At 40.0% G+C, this 14,853-nt stretch overlaps 1 protein-coding gene across 2 annotated transcripts in view; it reads left to right on the forward strand.

The window, feature by feature from the left end:
* The window catches only part of ARHGAP10 (Rho GTPase activating protein 10), a 247,263-nt gene that overhangs the window by 187,052 nt on the left and 45,358 nt on the right, over positions 1-14,853 (forward strand). For both annotated transcript variants that reach the window (XM_007055702.4, XM_027818097.3), the window contains one exon: positions 1,680-1,830. In XM_007055702.4, coding sequence (XP_007055764.1) covers positions 1,680-1,830 — 151 coding nt within the window. The remainder of the gene's footprint in view (positions 1-1,679; positions 1,831-14,853) is intronic.

Consider the following 14,853-nt stretch of genomic DNA (forward strand, 5'->3'; position numbering starts at 1 on the left):
TTTCTACATGTAAATTATTTTGTGCATTTATAGAGCTGTAATTGCAATTGTATGCAGTGTTTTTATTCTCTCAGACAGTCAATATGTATATATATGTATGTAAAAGAAGAGACAGATTCTCTAAAGCTGGCATGGAGAGGTTTAAATTATGTTATGTTGCACCTCAGAGAAGTCAGACAGTGTTTCCAACATTGCTTTCCCTTGGATGCCCTATGCTCCCTTCCAAGTCAGAAGGGTGGTTCTGACCATTTTGCACCATTGCAGCCACCTCTCCTTGGCAGTAGATAAACCTAAATTGATCCCAGAGAGAAGTCAGTGTAAATATGGGCTCTTGCCTTGAAGATCCTTTTTGTACAATCTAATTCATATACGTGTGATACTCAGGGTAACCAGGCCAGCAAAGATGCCATGTAAGAGTTTCTTTTAATTCAAACAACATGGTGCTCTGAGTGGTTTATCTGAGTGACCACTGCACTTCTCAAGTGTTTAGTCACTTGGCTTTTAGCCTCATGCCTTATGCACACCTGGGGCATGTTGTAATAATCCAGAAATGTGTACCTGGGAGTCTCTTTGTTTACAACTTCTTAAATTTCTGCTTTGTAAAAGTTTTTTTTCTCTGAAGGCTTATTACAAACTCCCTCTTTATAACCTCTTGTGGTAATATACAAAATGTTTGTCTCTGTATAACTCCAGTACACAGAAACACCGTACGCTATTTAACTTTGTTGTTTCTTGTTATACCATTATGCTGTGCTGCTGTATGGTGTAATGGAAACACAATTTTTGTAAAGGTATGTGCATATTTACTCTCTCATAGCTGTTGTCTTCAGAGAAATCTGTAGTGTGCTAACTTGCTCACATGAATTTGCCATGATCAAATGTAAAGGGCTGCTATTAAATGCTATATAGGCATACTGATCAGCTTTTATAAGTAAATCAGCATCATGGACTAGTAAAAAATGCAGGAAACTTGAACATATGTGCATTGCTGCTTTACCCAGAGAGAAATGATACGATGCTTTATGTTGGATATTGATGTTCTAGAGGTAATGAATCAAAAAATAAAATGACTAAAGGAAATGTAATCTCTTGTGTGTGTCTTTGTGGGTATCATCATGGTTTGTAAAAGTACGCCTCACGACTCATTATTTAATGGCTAATTGAAAACGTTCTATACAATATGCTTCTCCTGCCGCCCTCACAGCAACTCCACCACACACACTCCCTCCAAGAGCATGCTATTTTTTTAGGGGTTAATATGATAATATGACTGTCGTAAATTTTGAAAATTAATATGGGTATTCTGGCAAAATTACAGGCCCTAAGTGAAATTGTGGAAATTTACTTTTCTGGTTTGTGGTTCGTAGAGTTAATTCATTGTTTTCCCCTAGCTGGCAAGCATGGCTGCACATATTTATTCTTTGGATTAACTGATTTGCTGTCTGGTTAATGTGTAGACAGTGCTTTTCCTTATTTTTATTTTGTATGTATGTATTTATTTAAAAAGCACTCATTAAGGACCCATGACACACTCCCAAAACTTGAAGGAATGGATTTTTGGCTCCTCTCTGCTTTGAATGAAATCCAGAACAAATGTTGTTTGATAATGGTTTATAGTTGCATTGCACAGGTTGCTGTTCATGGTAAATAATTAATACCTCTTGTGTTCTTGATTGCAGATTTTCAGAACCCTGCCTGATGCCACTTTCCCTGAGCCAATCTCTATGTCAATATCTCCTCCAAATGTCCCACCAAGGCAATCAAGAAGACAAGGGCAGCGTAATAAGCGGCCTCTGGCTGTATATAATCTCTGTCTTGAGCTTGATGATGGTAAGATTTTAATTATATTGTCTATCTTGGCAGCAGATGGGTGTTTCTGTATATCTTGTGTGAGTCTACAGTAATTTTCCATTTCACATTTCTGTTTTTTTGCTTTTTGTCATTTGAGACATGGAAAGGAGTAGGGAATATTCTTGTACATATTTGAAACTGGGGAATAATTGCCTAAAGTCCCATTCCTGCCTCCTCCCTTCCCCTCCCTTTAAAAAAAAAAAAAGGCAGTTCCCATTTCTTTGGGGAGATCTGTATGACCTCTACTGAAGATTATGCAACCATAAGATAAATGGAGAGGGAACTAAAATTAAAGCAAATCTTTTATGAGAAGAGCTAATGCACTCTAATGTTAAATTCATCTGGATTAAAGGCTCAGGTCACTCAGTGAACTGCGGAATACTGCTACTGTACTTGATTCTTTAATACCTTGCTGTTCAGTGGCAGTAAATACTTGCATCCTGCTCTGTGCTGCCGAGAAGCAAGAAATCTTGCTGGACATGCAGTGTGCAGCAATATCATATAGTGCAATATGGTATATACGGTATCCTGCATGTCCTGGCATTTAGCTCAAAACCTGGCCTGTTTCTTGAAATCTTCTGGTTTGGTGGCATGTGCAGTTCTAGAAAGGCAAGTCAGTGCTCAGTTTGTATTGCAGCCTGCTCCACTCTAGTCCCTTCCCCTCTCTCTCAATGTAGTTAGTTAATTATTCCTCCACATGAAGAAGCATGAGATCAAGACACAAAGCCCAGTTAACATTAAAGTGAAGAAAATTAAGACTTGAAGGTTATGTACTAGTATGAGACTTATCAATACACTGTCATTACATTGCCTTCCTGCCTTGGTGAATTTGGTAGTGAAAAAGCAGAGGTGCTTACTATAGCTGTACATGCAAGTTTAATAAACAAGCTCAGCACAACTGTATCAGACAGCTGGCTCTGAGAAATGTCCGCAAGAGACTCAGCATGTTGCAGTACTTTTCAGCTCATTGGTGAGGTGGGGAAGCTCTGCTTCTTTCTTCTTTCTTTTTTTTTTAAAGACGTATCAAACTAGAGGCATATACTAGACAAGGTTAATACATTCCTGACTGAAGAATATGCTGACAGACTAAAAGACATTGTAAACAGTTTCTCCAATTATAAATTGATCTTCAATTTAAATATTTTTACACAACTTGAATGGCTGCTGAGCATGTTTGAGGCTGCCACTGCCACCATTTTGCATGCAAACTCTGTTTAGACCCATGAATTCCCACCACACAGTGGCAGCACCTCACATTAAGGAGCTGATCCTGATCCTAGTGCAGTTGATGGGAGTTTTCTTGTTGACTTCATTGGGAACAGGATTAGGCCCTTAAAACAGTGGTATTGGTAACAAAATAATGATAATCTGAGAGAGATAAGGTGGGTGAGGTGATGTCTTTCATTGGACCATCTTCTGTTGGTGGAAGAGAGAAGCTTCCGAGCTTCACAGAGCTCTTCCTCAGGCCTGGGAAAGATAACCAGAGTGTGAGCTAAATACAAGGCACGGCAGATTGTCTAACCTTGCCATTTAGCTAAAGAAACAGCCCATATTCCCTCCTGATTTGGGTGTTTTGAAATAAGAAAAAGGCTGACATTTTAGAGCTTGAATATTGCTATGTGTAACATGGTAATTCAGTGCTTGCTGTGATCCCTTTTGAGGCATGTGGGTTGTGTTGTGGTAATGATTTGATGCAGCATGATAACCTAGTAATATGCCATCACAGTGGATGGGGATGGGTTCTGTGTTGTCGTGACTCAGATGTCACGATACTGTGATGTAGGGCTTTGTCAGATGATCCTAAAATGTGTTTGGGGGACATTTTTTAAAGCCTGAAAGAATAATTAGGTACCTAACTCCTACTTAGTTAGGGTTGCCAGGTGTCCGGTATTCAATTGGATCACCCGTTTGAAAAGGGACCCTGGCAGCTCTGGTCAGCTCCGCTGACTAGGCCATTAAAAGTTCGATCAGCGGCGCAGCGGAGGCCCTGGGCTCAGGCAGACTCCCTACCTGCGCTAGCTCTGCGTGGCTCCCAGAAGCGGCCACCAGGTCCTTGCGGCCCTTAGATGCATTGTTATACCAATAAATTAAAAACCAGCAGGATCTTATTAAAGAGGAAAAGGCAAAATTCCACATTTATTGTGAATACAGAAAGAATCATAGTAAGCAGTTAGTTGTAGCTATAACGTTCCATTCAATCTCATATTTATTCACACATTCATTCATACAAACACACACACACACAGGTTCTGCAAGGTTGTTATCATAGTTACCAGCCTTAGAGTTGTTCATGCCAAGCCACTGGCAGGAGGAGGGAGCAGGGACTTGTCAGGCGCTCATCCGATGCTCCTGGAAGTTGGTCTGCAGAATCAGACCCCCAAAGTTCTCACTTTCTAGAGTCCATTTTTATAGGAGTTTCTTCCTATGCCAGTCTATGGGAATTGCTTCATCGTGCTGTTGCTTAATCAATCAGTAGATAGCACATTCCTGATGGCTCCGTGCTGCCAGAAGTTATCTTGTTCTTTGGTTCTCCCATTCTTGAGGCTGTTGGGTGGATTCCAGTCTGCCCTCCGGGGGTCCTCTGGTTATTTCCACTTGACGCCTTCTTCAGCCGATGGACACTGGATTCTTAGGCTGGCACCTCCCTGATCATTCAGTTATTATCCACACCAAGCATCCATCCACATACATCCTCTATCTCTATTTTAATCACAATTGTTAATACAACAAAAGGGCGGGGAGTCTCTGGGTGCTGTTTCTGTTGTTACAGAGTATTGCTTTGAGTCTCTCTCTGTGTGAATTGCTTTGAGAACAGACTCTATCTTAGCGTGTACTAACGCAATTAGCAGCTTGCAAGTTTCACACACAGAGGGAGAGAAACAGTACCGAAAACCAAGAGACCTCTTAATTAGTAATACCCTGGAATTTAAACTATGGGGAATCAAACTCATTTGTGATTTTAATACAGAACTTCTTTAATATGATCCAACAGCATGGGCAGCCAGGGAGGCTCCGCGCGCTGCCCTTGCGCCCGCGGGTGCCACCCCCGCAGTTCCCATTGGCTGGGAGTCTGAGCAATGGTGGGGGAGAGTGAGCGTCAGGGGGGGGGGGGGATGGAGCGAGTGGGGGCAGGGCCTTGGAGAAGGGGTGAGGCCTTGGGAAGGGGTGGGGAACGGATGTTCAGTTTTGTGCCATTAAAAAGTTGGCAACCCTATACTTCGTGTCAGTAGGACTTGGGTGTCTAACTTCCTTTTGTGCCTTTGAAAAATTCCCCCCTTAATGTACTACATGCATGTTGAAATCAGTGGTACTCACTCAGGACTCTCAGCACCTTGCTCTTAGGAACTGGCTGTATGATAGGTGGCTTCTCTGTACAGTGTTGCATATTAACATTGACTTTTCTTTTCATTTGAATTTAGCTGTTCAGTTTTCTGAGGAACTTTTGTCAGTAGCCAATATCCTAATTATTTGACATTGGGTACAATACATACAGTAACACAGAATGTTTAGCCCAACTATGTCATTACCTGAAGGATCATTTTGGTGGATGGGAAACATAATATGTATTACAGCCTCATTAATTATCTAGTCACTGGTTAGACTTGAATAGCTCTAAATATGTTCTTACAAGCTTTCAGTTACTTCATTCTGTGGGGAACGGAGAAGGAGCAGAAGTTAGGTTGGGCTTTATTCCATATTTTCCTAGTTTCTTGGCTAACAAATACATGTTTTATAACTGCTCTTGAAAGATTTTATATCGTGTGTGTGTGTGTGTGTGTGTGTGTGTGTTGTAACAGGAAATTAAACATTAAACCATTTCTCCCCCCCCACACACACCTTTTTTTCACATTCACAATGGCATGAGTTAAGCATAGAGCATTGGCCAATATTTTTTATTTTCTGAATTTGATCGATTTGTCACAACCTTGTTGTTTAAGGAGAGCAGCTAGTTTTTATATATTTATAGAAAAATGTACCTTAAAATTACTGTGTGTGTGCGCGCGCGCATATATATATATATATATATATATTTCTTATTAACAAAATAATGCATTAAAACTCTGAACTCTCAGCAGTGTGTTTGACACCAAGTAAAACTGTCTCTGTGCTGGAAAATTGCTTGAGCATGTTTCGCTTAGAATTGTTATGCAAACCAGGAAATCATTCGGAAAGAGGAAACAAGCCTTTAACTATCAGCTGCTCCAGGGAGTCAGCAGGCTGCAGAGTCCACTCAGTGGATTGAAAGCACAAGATATAGGCCAGTTTTTCTTTTTCAAAAGCACTCTCAAGTCACAAGGATTCTTGAGTGCACCCAAAATGTTTGCAGCAACTACCCAGACATAGGACTGTAACTGAAGTAAATATTGATAGTCGTAACAGGTTGAAAAACACATTGATTAAAATCTTTATTTTGTCTTCAAGTAATTAGCTGCAGTGGGGTCTGATAGCACATGGATTTTCCTTTCACAGGTAATTAGGTGATATTAAACCTGTTTGCAAACAATTCAAGTATTATATTTTACCAACTTGTTGCCAGAAAGGCAAACCAAATCACAACAGAAATATTTTTTGTGGGTCTTTTTTTTTTAGTTTTTCCGTGGTAAGGAAATTATGAAAGCTATATGTTGAAGTATTCCATCCTGTCAGTATTTCAAGTAGAACACCGCTTAATGGGGGACTGAGAAGTACTTTGAGATATGGCCTGATCCTCCAGTTTTCACTGCAGAATATTTGTACCAGATTTGCCCGAAAATGATATTGTGATCAGTTCAGAGTTTGACTGCCCTCTGAAACTAGATATTTTTTTTTCAAAATAGCATCTTTCATATACTATCCCACAGAACATTATGGAGAGTTTTGTATTGGTTGTGCAATGACTCTTGAGATTTGTGTGTCGTACTAGCCTTACAAACGAAGTAGATGGATAGCCCTGGAAATCAGAACCTATTCTATTGAGGGAGACGCCCCTTCTTTTTTCCAAAAAGTGCCATGGGGTCCTCAGTTTTTACATGGACAGTCAACAAAGTTTCTCAGAAGAAAGCTCTGTTTATATTTCATCCAAGAGACAATTAAAATGTTGTTCCTTCCTAAATTTATTTATTTTTGCATTTTACAGTCCACAGAAAAATGCTCTCAGAGATAAAATGGGGAAAATCTATTAACCCAGTGCCCTCTCCAACAAATAAAAATAAGAGCCTTGTCCAAAATTATTAAAAATGGAGGTAGGGAATTATCTGTAGCCTGAGAATTGTAATAATCATGGTGGCCTTTAGGACTGGAGAAGCCAAAAACTACAAGCATGTGGAGTATGGAATGTGGCCCTGAATCATCTCCATTTCTGGCTCTGCTGGTAGAAGTGTTTGTGTAACTGTCAGATGTAAGTTCCCCACACCATGAAGTATCCAATGCCACATACAGCGTCTCTTTCCATGCACATTTTTATTTCCCAAATATAGGCAAAATGCTCTCTCACTTTCAGTATGCAAAACAGAACTTGTAGGAATATTCAAAAATAAAAATCGAAAAGGGGACATGACTAGAATGAAAATAATAAAATAATGAGGGGAATAAGAGGACCAGTGAGCCTAGGAAATAGGGTCAATGTTTCCTGGAGAAAGAGCATCATTAAAAGTCAGATCTCCTGCAATATTCCTCTATCTCTGTAATGCTCCATCTTCTGCACATAGACATGCAAGAGCACATAATACTGTAAGCAGGCCAATTTGGCGTACTAAAAGCCATTAATCCCAGGCATGGAAGCGACTGACATGTACCCTTGCTTCATGCCAGCTGTGCACTATCCAACCTCCATTCAAAAGATAATATTCCTTACTCAGGCATGCAAGGATGCTTGCAGAATAAACAGCTGAAGCAATAGGCTCAAGTACTATTAATGAGGAACAATACTGGAGTGAATGAGAGAGCATTTCTTTTAATGGGATGTTTTTGTCTCTCTTTTTGGTGGTGTTCAGTGTGAGTGAGAAAAGTCTAGAGATTGGTGTTCTGGATATAAGGGGTTGATGGGAGAGTTAAGGGAGCCTTCCCCTGTTTTGCTCCTGCTCCTCTTTACCCTTTCTCATTCAGTCTTCCAAATTCTGTTCCTGTTCTCCCATTACCTTTTTCCCCTCCTTTTCCCCATTAGATCCTATCCTTCCGAGACAGCTCCTGGCTTCTCTCTTAGGCTTGTCATTTCCCCCTGACAGTGAAAAGCTGAGACAGACAGACTACCTCCTTCCGTAATTCCAACTACAACTGCTCCTTTCTGGCTAGGAACCAACAGCGGGGTAGAATAGCAGAGCAGGTGCCTGATCAGAAGGTGCTATGGTGGGGACCTGGTGGTTAGGAGTTGAAACTGTAGCCATTACCCTGCTGCCTGGCTGGAGCCCAGCAGATAGAAGAGAATTCAGCTGTCCTGTGAGACGGTGTGAGCAGTAACATACAGCCAAAATGTCATACAAGATGTGTAACATTTGGGATACACTCTTAGGAAGTGGGCAGTTGTCTTCTACAAAATGTTCGGTTACTGAATAGATTTAATGTTTAGCTCCTTGAAAAGTGCATTACAATAGTCTAATCTCCAAGGCATGGATGATGATAGGGTGGTCCTTGCGTGTAAGAACAGAACATCAACCTCCTGATCATATGGAGGTGGAAAAAGCTGTCTTGGTCCTGGCTGTCTTATGTTATCAGCTAGAAACTAGCAAGATGCCGAAATTGTGATCACACGTGACAAACGCACCTTCAGTCACAGGGGCCAATACAAACTTTGCCATATCCTATAGTTGCTTTCCTTAATCTATCAATGTTACCTCAGTCTTCTGTGGATTGAGCCACAGCCGTGACCCTCTCATCCATTCTCAATGAGCTACTATTCACTGAGACAGACTCCTCTTTAGCTATTGCCATTCAAGAAATAGATCTTGGAGTCATTGTAGATAGTTCTCTGAAAACATCTGTTCAATATGCAGCTGAAGTCTAAAAGCTAACAGAATCTTAGGAATCATTAGAAAGGGCTAGATAAGACAGAAAATATCATAATACCGCTATATAAATCCATGGCATGCCCACACATTGTATACTGTGAGCATTTCTGGTCCCCCTAAAAAAAGATACACTAGAATTGGGGGGAAATTATGGAGCAAGGCAACAAAAATAATTAAGGGTCTGGAGCAGCTTCCATATGAGGAGAGATTAAAAAGACTGGTACGGCTTAGCTAGAAAAGAGACAACTAAGAGGGGATATGATAGAGATCTATAAAAATCATAAATGATGTGGAGAAACTAAATAAGGAAGTGTTATTTAACCCTTCACGTGACACAAGAATCAGGAGTCACCCAATAAAATTAATAGATAGCAGGTTTAAAACAAATACAAGGAAGTACTTCTTCACGCAGTGCACAGTCAATCTGTGGAACTCATTGCCAGGGGATGTTGTGAAGGCCAAAAGTATAAGTGGGTTCAGTAAAGAATTAGATAAGTTCATGAGGGATAGGCCCATCAATGGCTTTTAGCTAAGACAGTCAGGGATGCAACCCCCACGCTCTGGGTGTCCCTAAACCTCTGACTGCCAGGATGGCAGGGGTTGGATAACTCAATGATTGGCTGCTCTGTTCACTCCCTCTGAAGCACCTGGTATTGGCTACTGTTGGAACACAAGATACTGGGCTAGAGGGACCACTGGTCTGACCCAGAATGGCCGTTCTCTTCTCCGCACCCTCTAATTCAGACAAAATGGAAACAGAGCTGAGTGTAATTAGCATGTTGAAAACACTTCAACATAGGCCTCCTCATTAACCTTTCCAGCAGTCCCCTATATACTGAAAAGGAGGGGAGATATGGGAAACCATTGTGAGGCATGTTGGGCTTGTTTTCACAACCAGGGTAAGTCGACCTAAGTTATGCTGCTGTAGCTACATGAATAACGTAGCTGGAGTCAACATAGCTTAGGTCGACTTACCCCAGTGTCTTCACTGCACTGTGTGGACAGGAGATGCTCTCCAGTCAACTTCCCTTACTCTTCTCAGAGAGGTGGAGTACTGCGGTCGACCAGAGAGTGCTCTGCCATCAATTTGGCGGGTCTTCACTAGACCCACTAAGTTGATCCCTGTAGCGTTGATCTCCCCATAGTGAAGACCAGCCCTGTGTTTTTGTAGCAATGTTAGCTTGTTCAATTACTGCTAATGCTTGTGCTTCCTTCTAAATGAAGGCAGTAAAGTATTTGTTTTTTTAATACTAAATAGCAAAAGAAAATTGGATAACAAGGTGATATGGTCTCAGTTTGTCAGTTGGGGAGCCTGTATTGAGTGCATGAGCTCTTTCTGCAGCCCATGTCTACCTGGCGCAGGCACTCACAGGAGTCCCACAGCAGCCATCTGGCATGACTCCACTAACTGACAGGTTTGCCAAACCCAATACTGCAAAACTCAGAAGGGAAGTCAAAATAAACCCATGATGATGATGTCGTCTGACGAGAAAGGCACCGTAAACCCCTTGCCAGTGCATGTGCCTTTGTTTCACAGCCATACAATACGGCACTGTGTCCTGAAAAGAATAGAAAACTTTTAATAAAATAGCCCTGGGTTTAAGGATATTTGATGCCATATGAGGAGCACTAATGCTTGCAGTGGAGATTTTTATACTAGTGTAGTCATGGCACTGCCTTCTCACCAGCAACCATCCTTGCTTTCTCTTCTAGCTGTATCTGCCCCCTTTTGGTGACCTATGGCTCTTCTATAGGAGGTTCCCTCGGAGCCTCACCATAGTTTTTCATTCTGATTGATAGAGCCTCCTCTTGTCATTGTAATCCTCAAAGAGTAAAGAGAGGAACTCCACACTTTTGTATCTGATTTCTGTTCACACAGTTCCCCTTTGATCTGTCATATCTCAGAATTTAATTATGAGGTCTAAACTGATGCCCCGACTCTGGATCTGTGATTGTGCCTGGAACTGTTTGCCACAGCTTAATGAAGAGATGAGGATTCTTGAAGCATTTCATTTTAAGTTAGCTCAGTGAAAGGTTCACCTACAACTCAGCACATCTGTGTGGTTTTTACTAAAGAAATTGGCAATCTAAAAGTTTTTCATCCTACATTTTAAGGGGGCACCTGAAGAGGAACAGATATAAATGAAGGTAATTCCATGATATTCCAGGTGGTAAAAGTGTGGCTGGAAAACCTGTTTTGTTTTATTAAATTTATACAAACACTTTAAAAAAAATTAAAAAGCTTTTGCATGAGTGAGGAAGGAGAAGTGCCCTCAGCTTGTAATATCTTGCAGATGGAAGACACATTTCCTTTCCCTTGCATTTTGGTTGCAGACCTTAAGCTGCATGAACCAATCTTCAGACAGGTTCTGGCTCTTGATGCTGCTTTTCTAGCATTCCTGAATCATTTTGGGGTTGGGGAAAATAATCTCTCTAATAAAACCCTCTACATTGTGTATAATATATACATGCATTCTTACATACACACACACACACACACACGCACTTTTTAAAATCAATCAAAGCTGGTCGATCTTTAGGAAAAAAGTGAGGTCAGTCATAGCCATATGTTAAAAATTATTTTAGCATAAAGAAAAATTGGCCTACCTAATGTTCTGCAACCCTGACTCTTACTGCACGTGTTTCGAAAAGAAGAATAATTCTGATGGATAAACAAGTCATCTGTTGCCCGCTATCTGACAGAAATCTGTATTGGTTGCAGTGTGCAACAGTCCTTTTTAACATTTTAATTAATGAAAAACCTAATACTTTTTATGTAGTCTAACTTACATACTAAGATAGCAGTAGAATTCTGTGGGATTTGCTACACAATAACAAAAATCTTTCCCATGTAATGACATGCAGTAATAGAGCTGTCTTTCACACAGTGTACAGGAACCTAATATTCAGACACTAGTATCTCAGGAACCCTGAAATTTGTTTTTTGTTTTTTAATCTTAGTGTTATTTGTTAAGGTTTGCTACCAAAATAAAGTAGCTAAATGTCAGCCACCCTTGGTCTGAAGAGTGTCCACATGAGAGGGTTTGGACTGGTTTAACTAAGTCAATTTAGAAACAGATTTAGTGAAATAGGTGCAAGTTTTGGGGTGTAGACTGGGTCTGAGTAGTAAGCAGAGTTCTGCTTACACATTTCAGTTGGAAAGAAGATGATTATACTGAGATTACTTTCCTCAGCACTGGATGTTCTTTCTTCAGATCTTAATATAAAAGACTACTCCTAATTTCTGCCATTTGAACATGATCCGTGTGGACTGTAGTGGTGGGAAATCCACCCTTAATGGGAGAGGCATTGGCACAAGAGGCTCACAACCCCTATACTGCTGGAGCTGGCTAGCTAGCACCATCCAAAACTGGGCAGTGTAACGTTGTTTGTTTAGGAGAGTCAAAGCCCTATTTAGAGATGGGCTGACTTAATATGATCCCAAAGAGCTTCCGTTGTTGAGTCATCTGATGAGCCTTGACCATAATATGAAGCTGCGTTCTTCTGGTCGAATCCCTGAAGTGGGATGTCAGTGCAAACACAGCCACCTTTCCCAGGCTTTCCGGGGTTAGTCTGCCCTTGTTGGCACAGGGGTGCAAATTGCAACAACTGTGCTAATCAAATCCATTATGTGACAGCTGTGGAGGGGGCAAATGGGAGTAGGTTGACTAGTTTTTTCCTCTCCCTTTAGAAGCTTCAGTATCTTGTCTCAGAATCTTTTGACTTCTGTTGTGATTATGTAAATGTGAATGTTCTGCTTCAACAGTATAAGGTAATTTGTTTTGACTTTTGTTGACATTGTAACCTAACTGGTCCCCTTCAGTTCATAATCTAATTCACATAAGAATTCCACTGACCTTTTGAAGTAGAGGTAGTGGTTCATGTCATAACGTAATGCCTATTAGCTGCCACTGACTTAATAATGTGATCCGTACTTCATATCATGTGATTCCTTTTAACTTGTATTGACATTGTTAGACAACTGATCCTCTGTCATATTTTTATACCATTTCACTCTGCTGCTGTACATGTTGAAGTTGTAGTGTCAAATGTAATTCTTACTTTTCTGTGAATGTTTATTATGTGCATTGTTTCTGTCTCTAATCTGTGAAGTTTCTCTTTAAATAAAAACATTGAATGTATCCATCATAAATTCACAGACAAATAAGACTACTTTCTACTGAGTTAGATATCTGTATTATTGAGGAAAAATTGTTCCTTATGATGAATGAATATCTCAACTCTATTTGCTCCTTACCTACATTAGACTTTGTTTATTACAATATGCAAGGTGGAAAAAAAAAATGAGTGGAGGTCTTTTAACCTCCCAGTTTGGGATATCTGTGCAGCCAACATGACGCCTTCAAATGCATGAAAACATTTTATTCTTCTTATAATCTATACTGTGCTTGTCATCTTGATATCTCAGGGGAATGTGTGAAGCCTTCACGTTACGTACTGTTACTACAGAATTTTTCATTTTTATAAACTACTTTTGACCCATAGATGTTGTTAGTATGGCTGATCTTAAAGATTACTTTTTCTTTTGATGGTGCAATCTGTAACTCTACTCAAGTTAGTTTGCAGAAAAACTGGTTAATTGCTTGAGAGAGAAGGTGTTAGCTGTCTGGTTTTCTTGGCTCTTGTTACAAGTGGATGTTTTCTTATTTAAAATTCTTGGATTAAAGCCAAGGACTGATTCTTGATGTTTGTCAAGATATTTCAGTTTCTTTCAGGTTTTGAAGCCGACAACAAAATATTCTTTGAACAGAACATGCATTCCAATCACAGCAACAACAAAATAAAAAAAAAGATAAAATTGGCTAGCCTAGCTGGAAAGTAGAGTTTGGATTCTGATATGGATAATATTATTACATTTTATATATTTAGAGTCTTCCAACCCTAAGAATCTCTGATTTTGGAGCAGGGGAGGATGAGAGAGAGTTGGGAAGGTGAAATAACATACAAACTTATTGAACAACATGGTGATAGACACAGTTTTGTTACAGATTTTGTCTGACAAAACTTTTTTTTTTCTTTTTAACTGGGAGTAGAAATAAGAAAGAGAAGGTCAAGAGTGTGGGAGGTCAAGAATTAAGGGAGTAAAAAAAGATGAAAGCAAGGACAGGCTTTTATAGATTCCAGTGCCAGAAATGATCATCATGATCATCTAGTCTGACCTCCTGTATAAAACAAGCCATAGAACTTCCCGGAAATAATTCCCAGATTGTATCTTTTAGAAAAACATCCTGTCTTGATTTAAAAATTGCCAGTGATGGAGACTCCACCGTGACCGTTGGTAAATTGTTCCCATGGTTAATTACCCTGGTTGTTAAAAATTTACGCCTCATTTCCAGTCTGAATTTGTCTAACTTCAACTTCCGTCCTTGGAAGAGCCCATTATCAAATATTTTTTGACGAGCCCATTATGAAATATTTGTTATCCAGGTATATACTTATAAACTGGTTGAGTCATCCCTTAACCTTCTCTTTGATAAGCTAAATAGAGTGAACTCCTTGAGTCTGTTTTCTTATCTTTTTATCATTCTTGTGGGCTCTTTTCTGAACTATCTACAATTTATCAGCATCCCTCTTGAATTGTGGATACCAGAACTGGACCCAGTATTCCAGTAGAACTTGCTCCAATGCAAATACGGAGATAAAATAACCTCTCTACCCCTTTTTATGTATCCCACTGTAGCATTAGTTCTTTTGGCCACACTATTGCAGTTGGGAGCTCTTGTTCAGCTGATTATCCACCGTTAATTGGTTTTCAGAGTCATTGCTTCTCAGGATAGAATCCTGTAAGTATGGCCTACCTTCTTTGTTCCTAGAGGTATTTACCTATATTAAAATGCATATTGTTTACTTACGCCCAGCTATCTCTATCAGTGGCCTGTCCTCTTCGTTATTTACCACTTCCCCAATATTTGTGTCACCAGCAAACTTTATCAGTGATGATTTTGTTTTCTTCCAGGACACGGATAAAAACTTTAAATAGCATAGGGCCAAGAGCACA

Source organism: Chelonia mydas, chromosome 4, assembly GCF_015237465.2.
Source record: "Chelonia mydas isolate rCheMyd1 chromosome 4, rCheMyd1.pri.v2, whole genome shotgun sequence".
Lineage (NCBI taxonomy): Eukaryota > Metazoa > Chordata > Testudines > Cheloniidae > Chelonia > Chelonia mydas.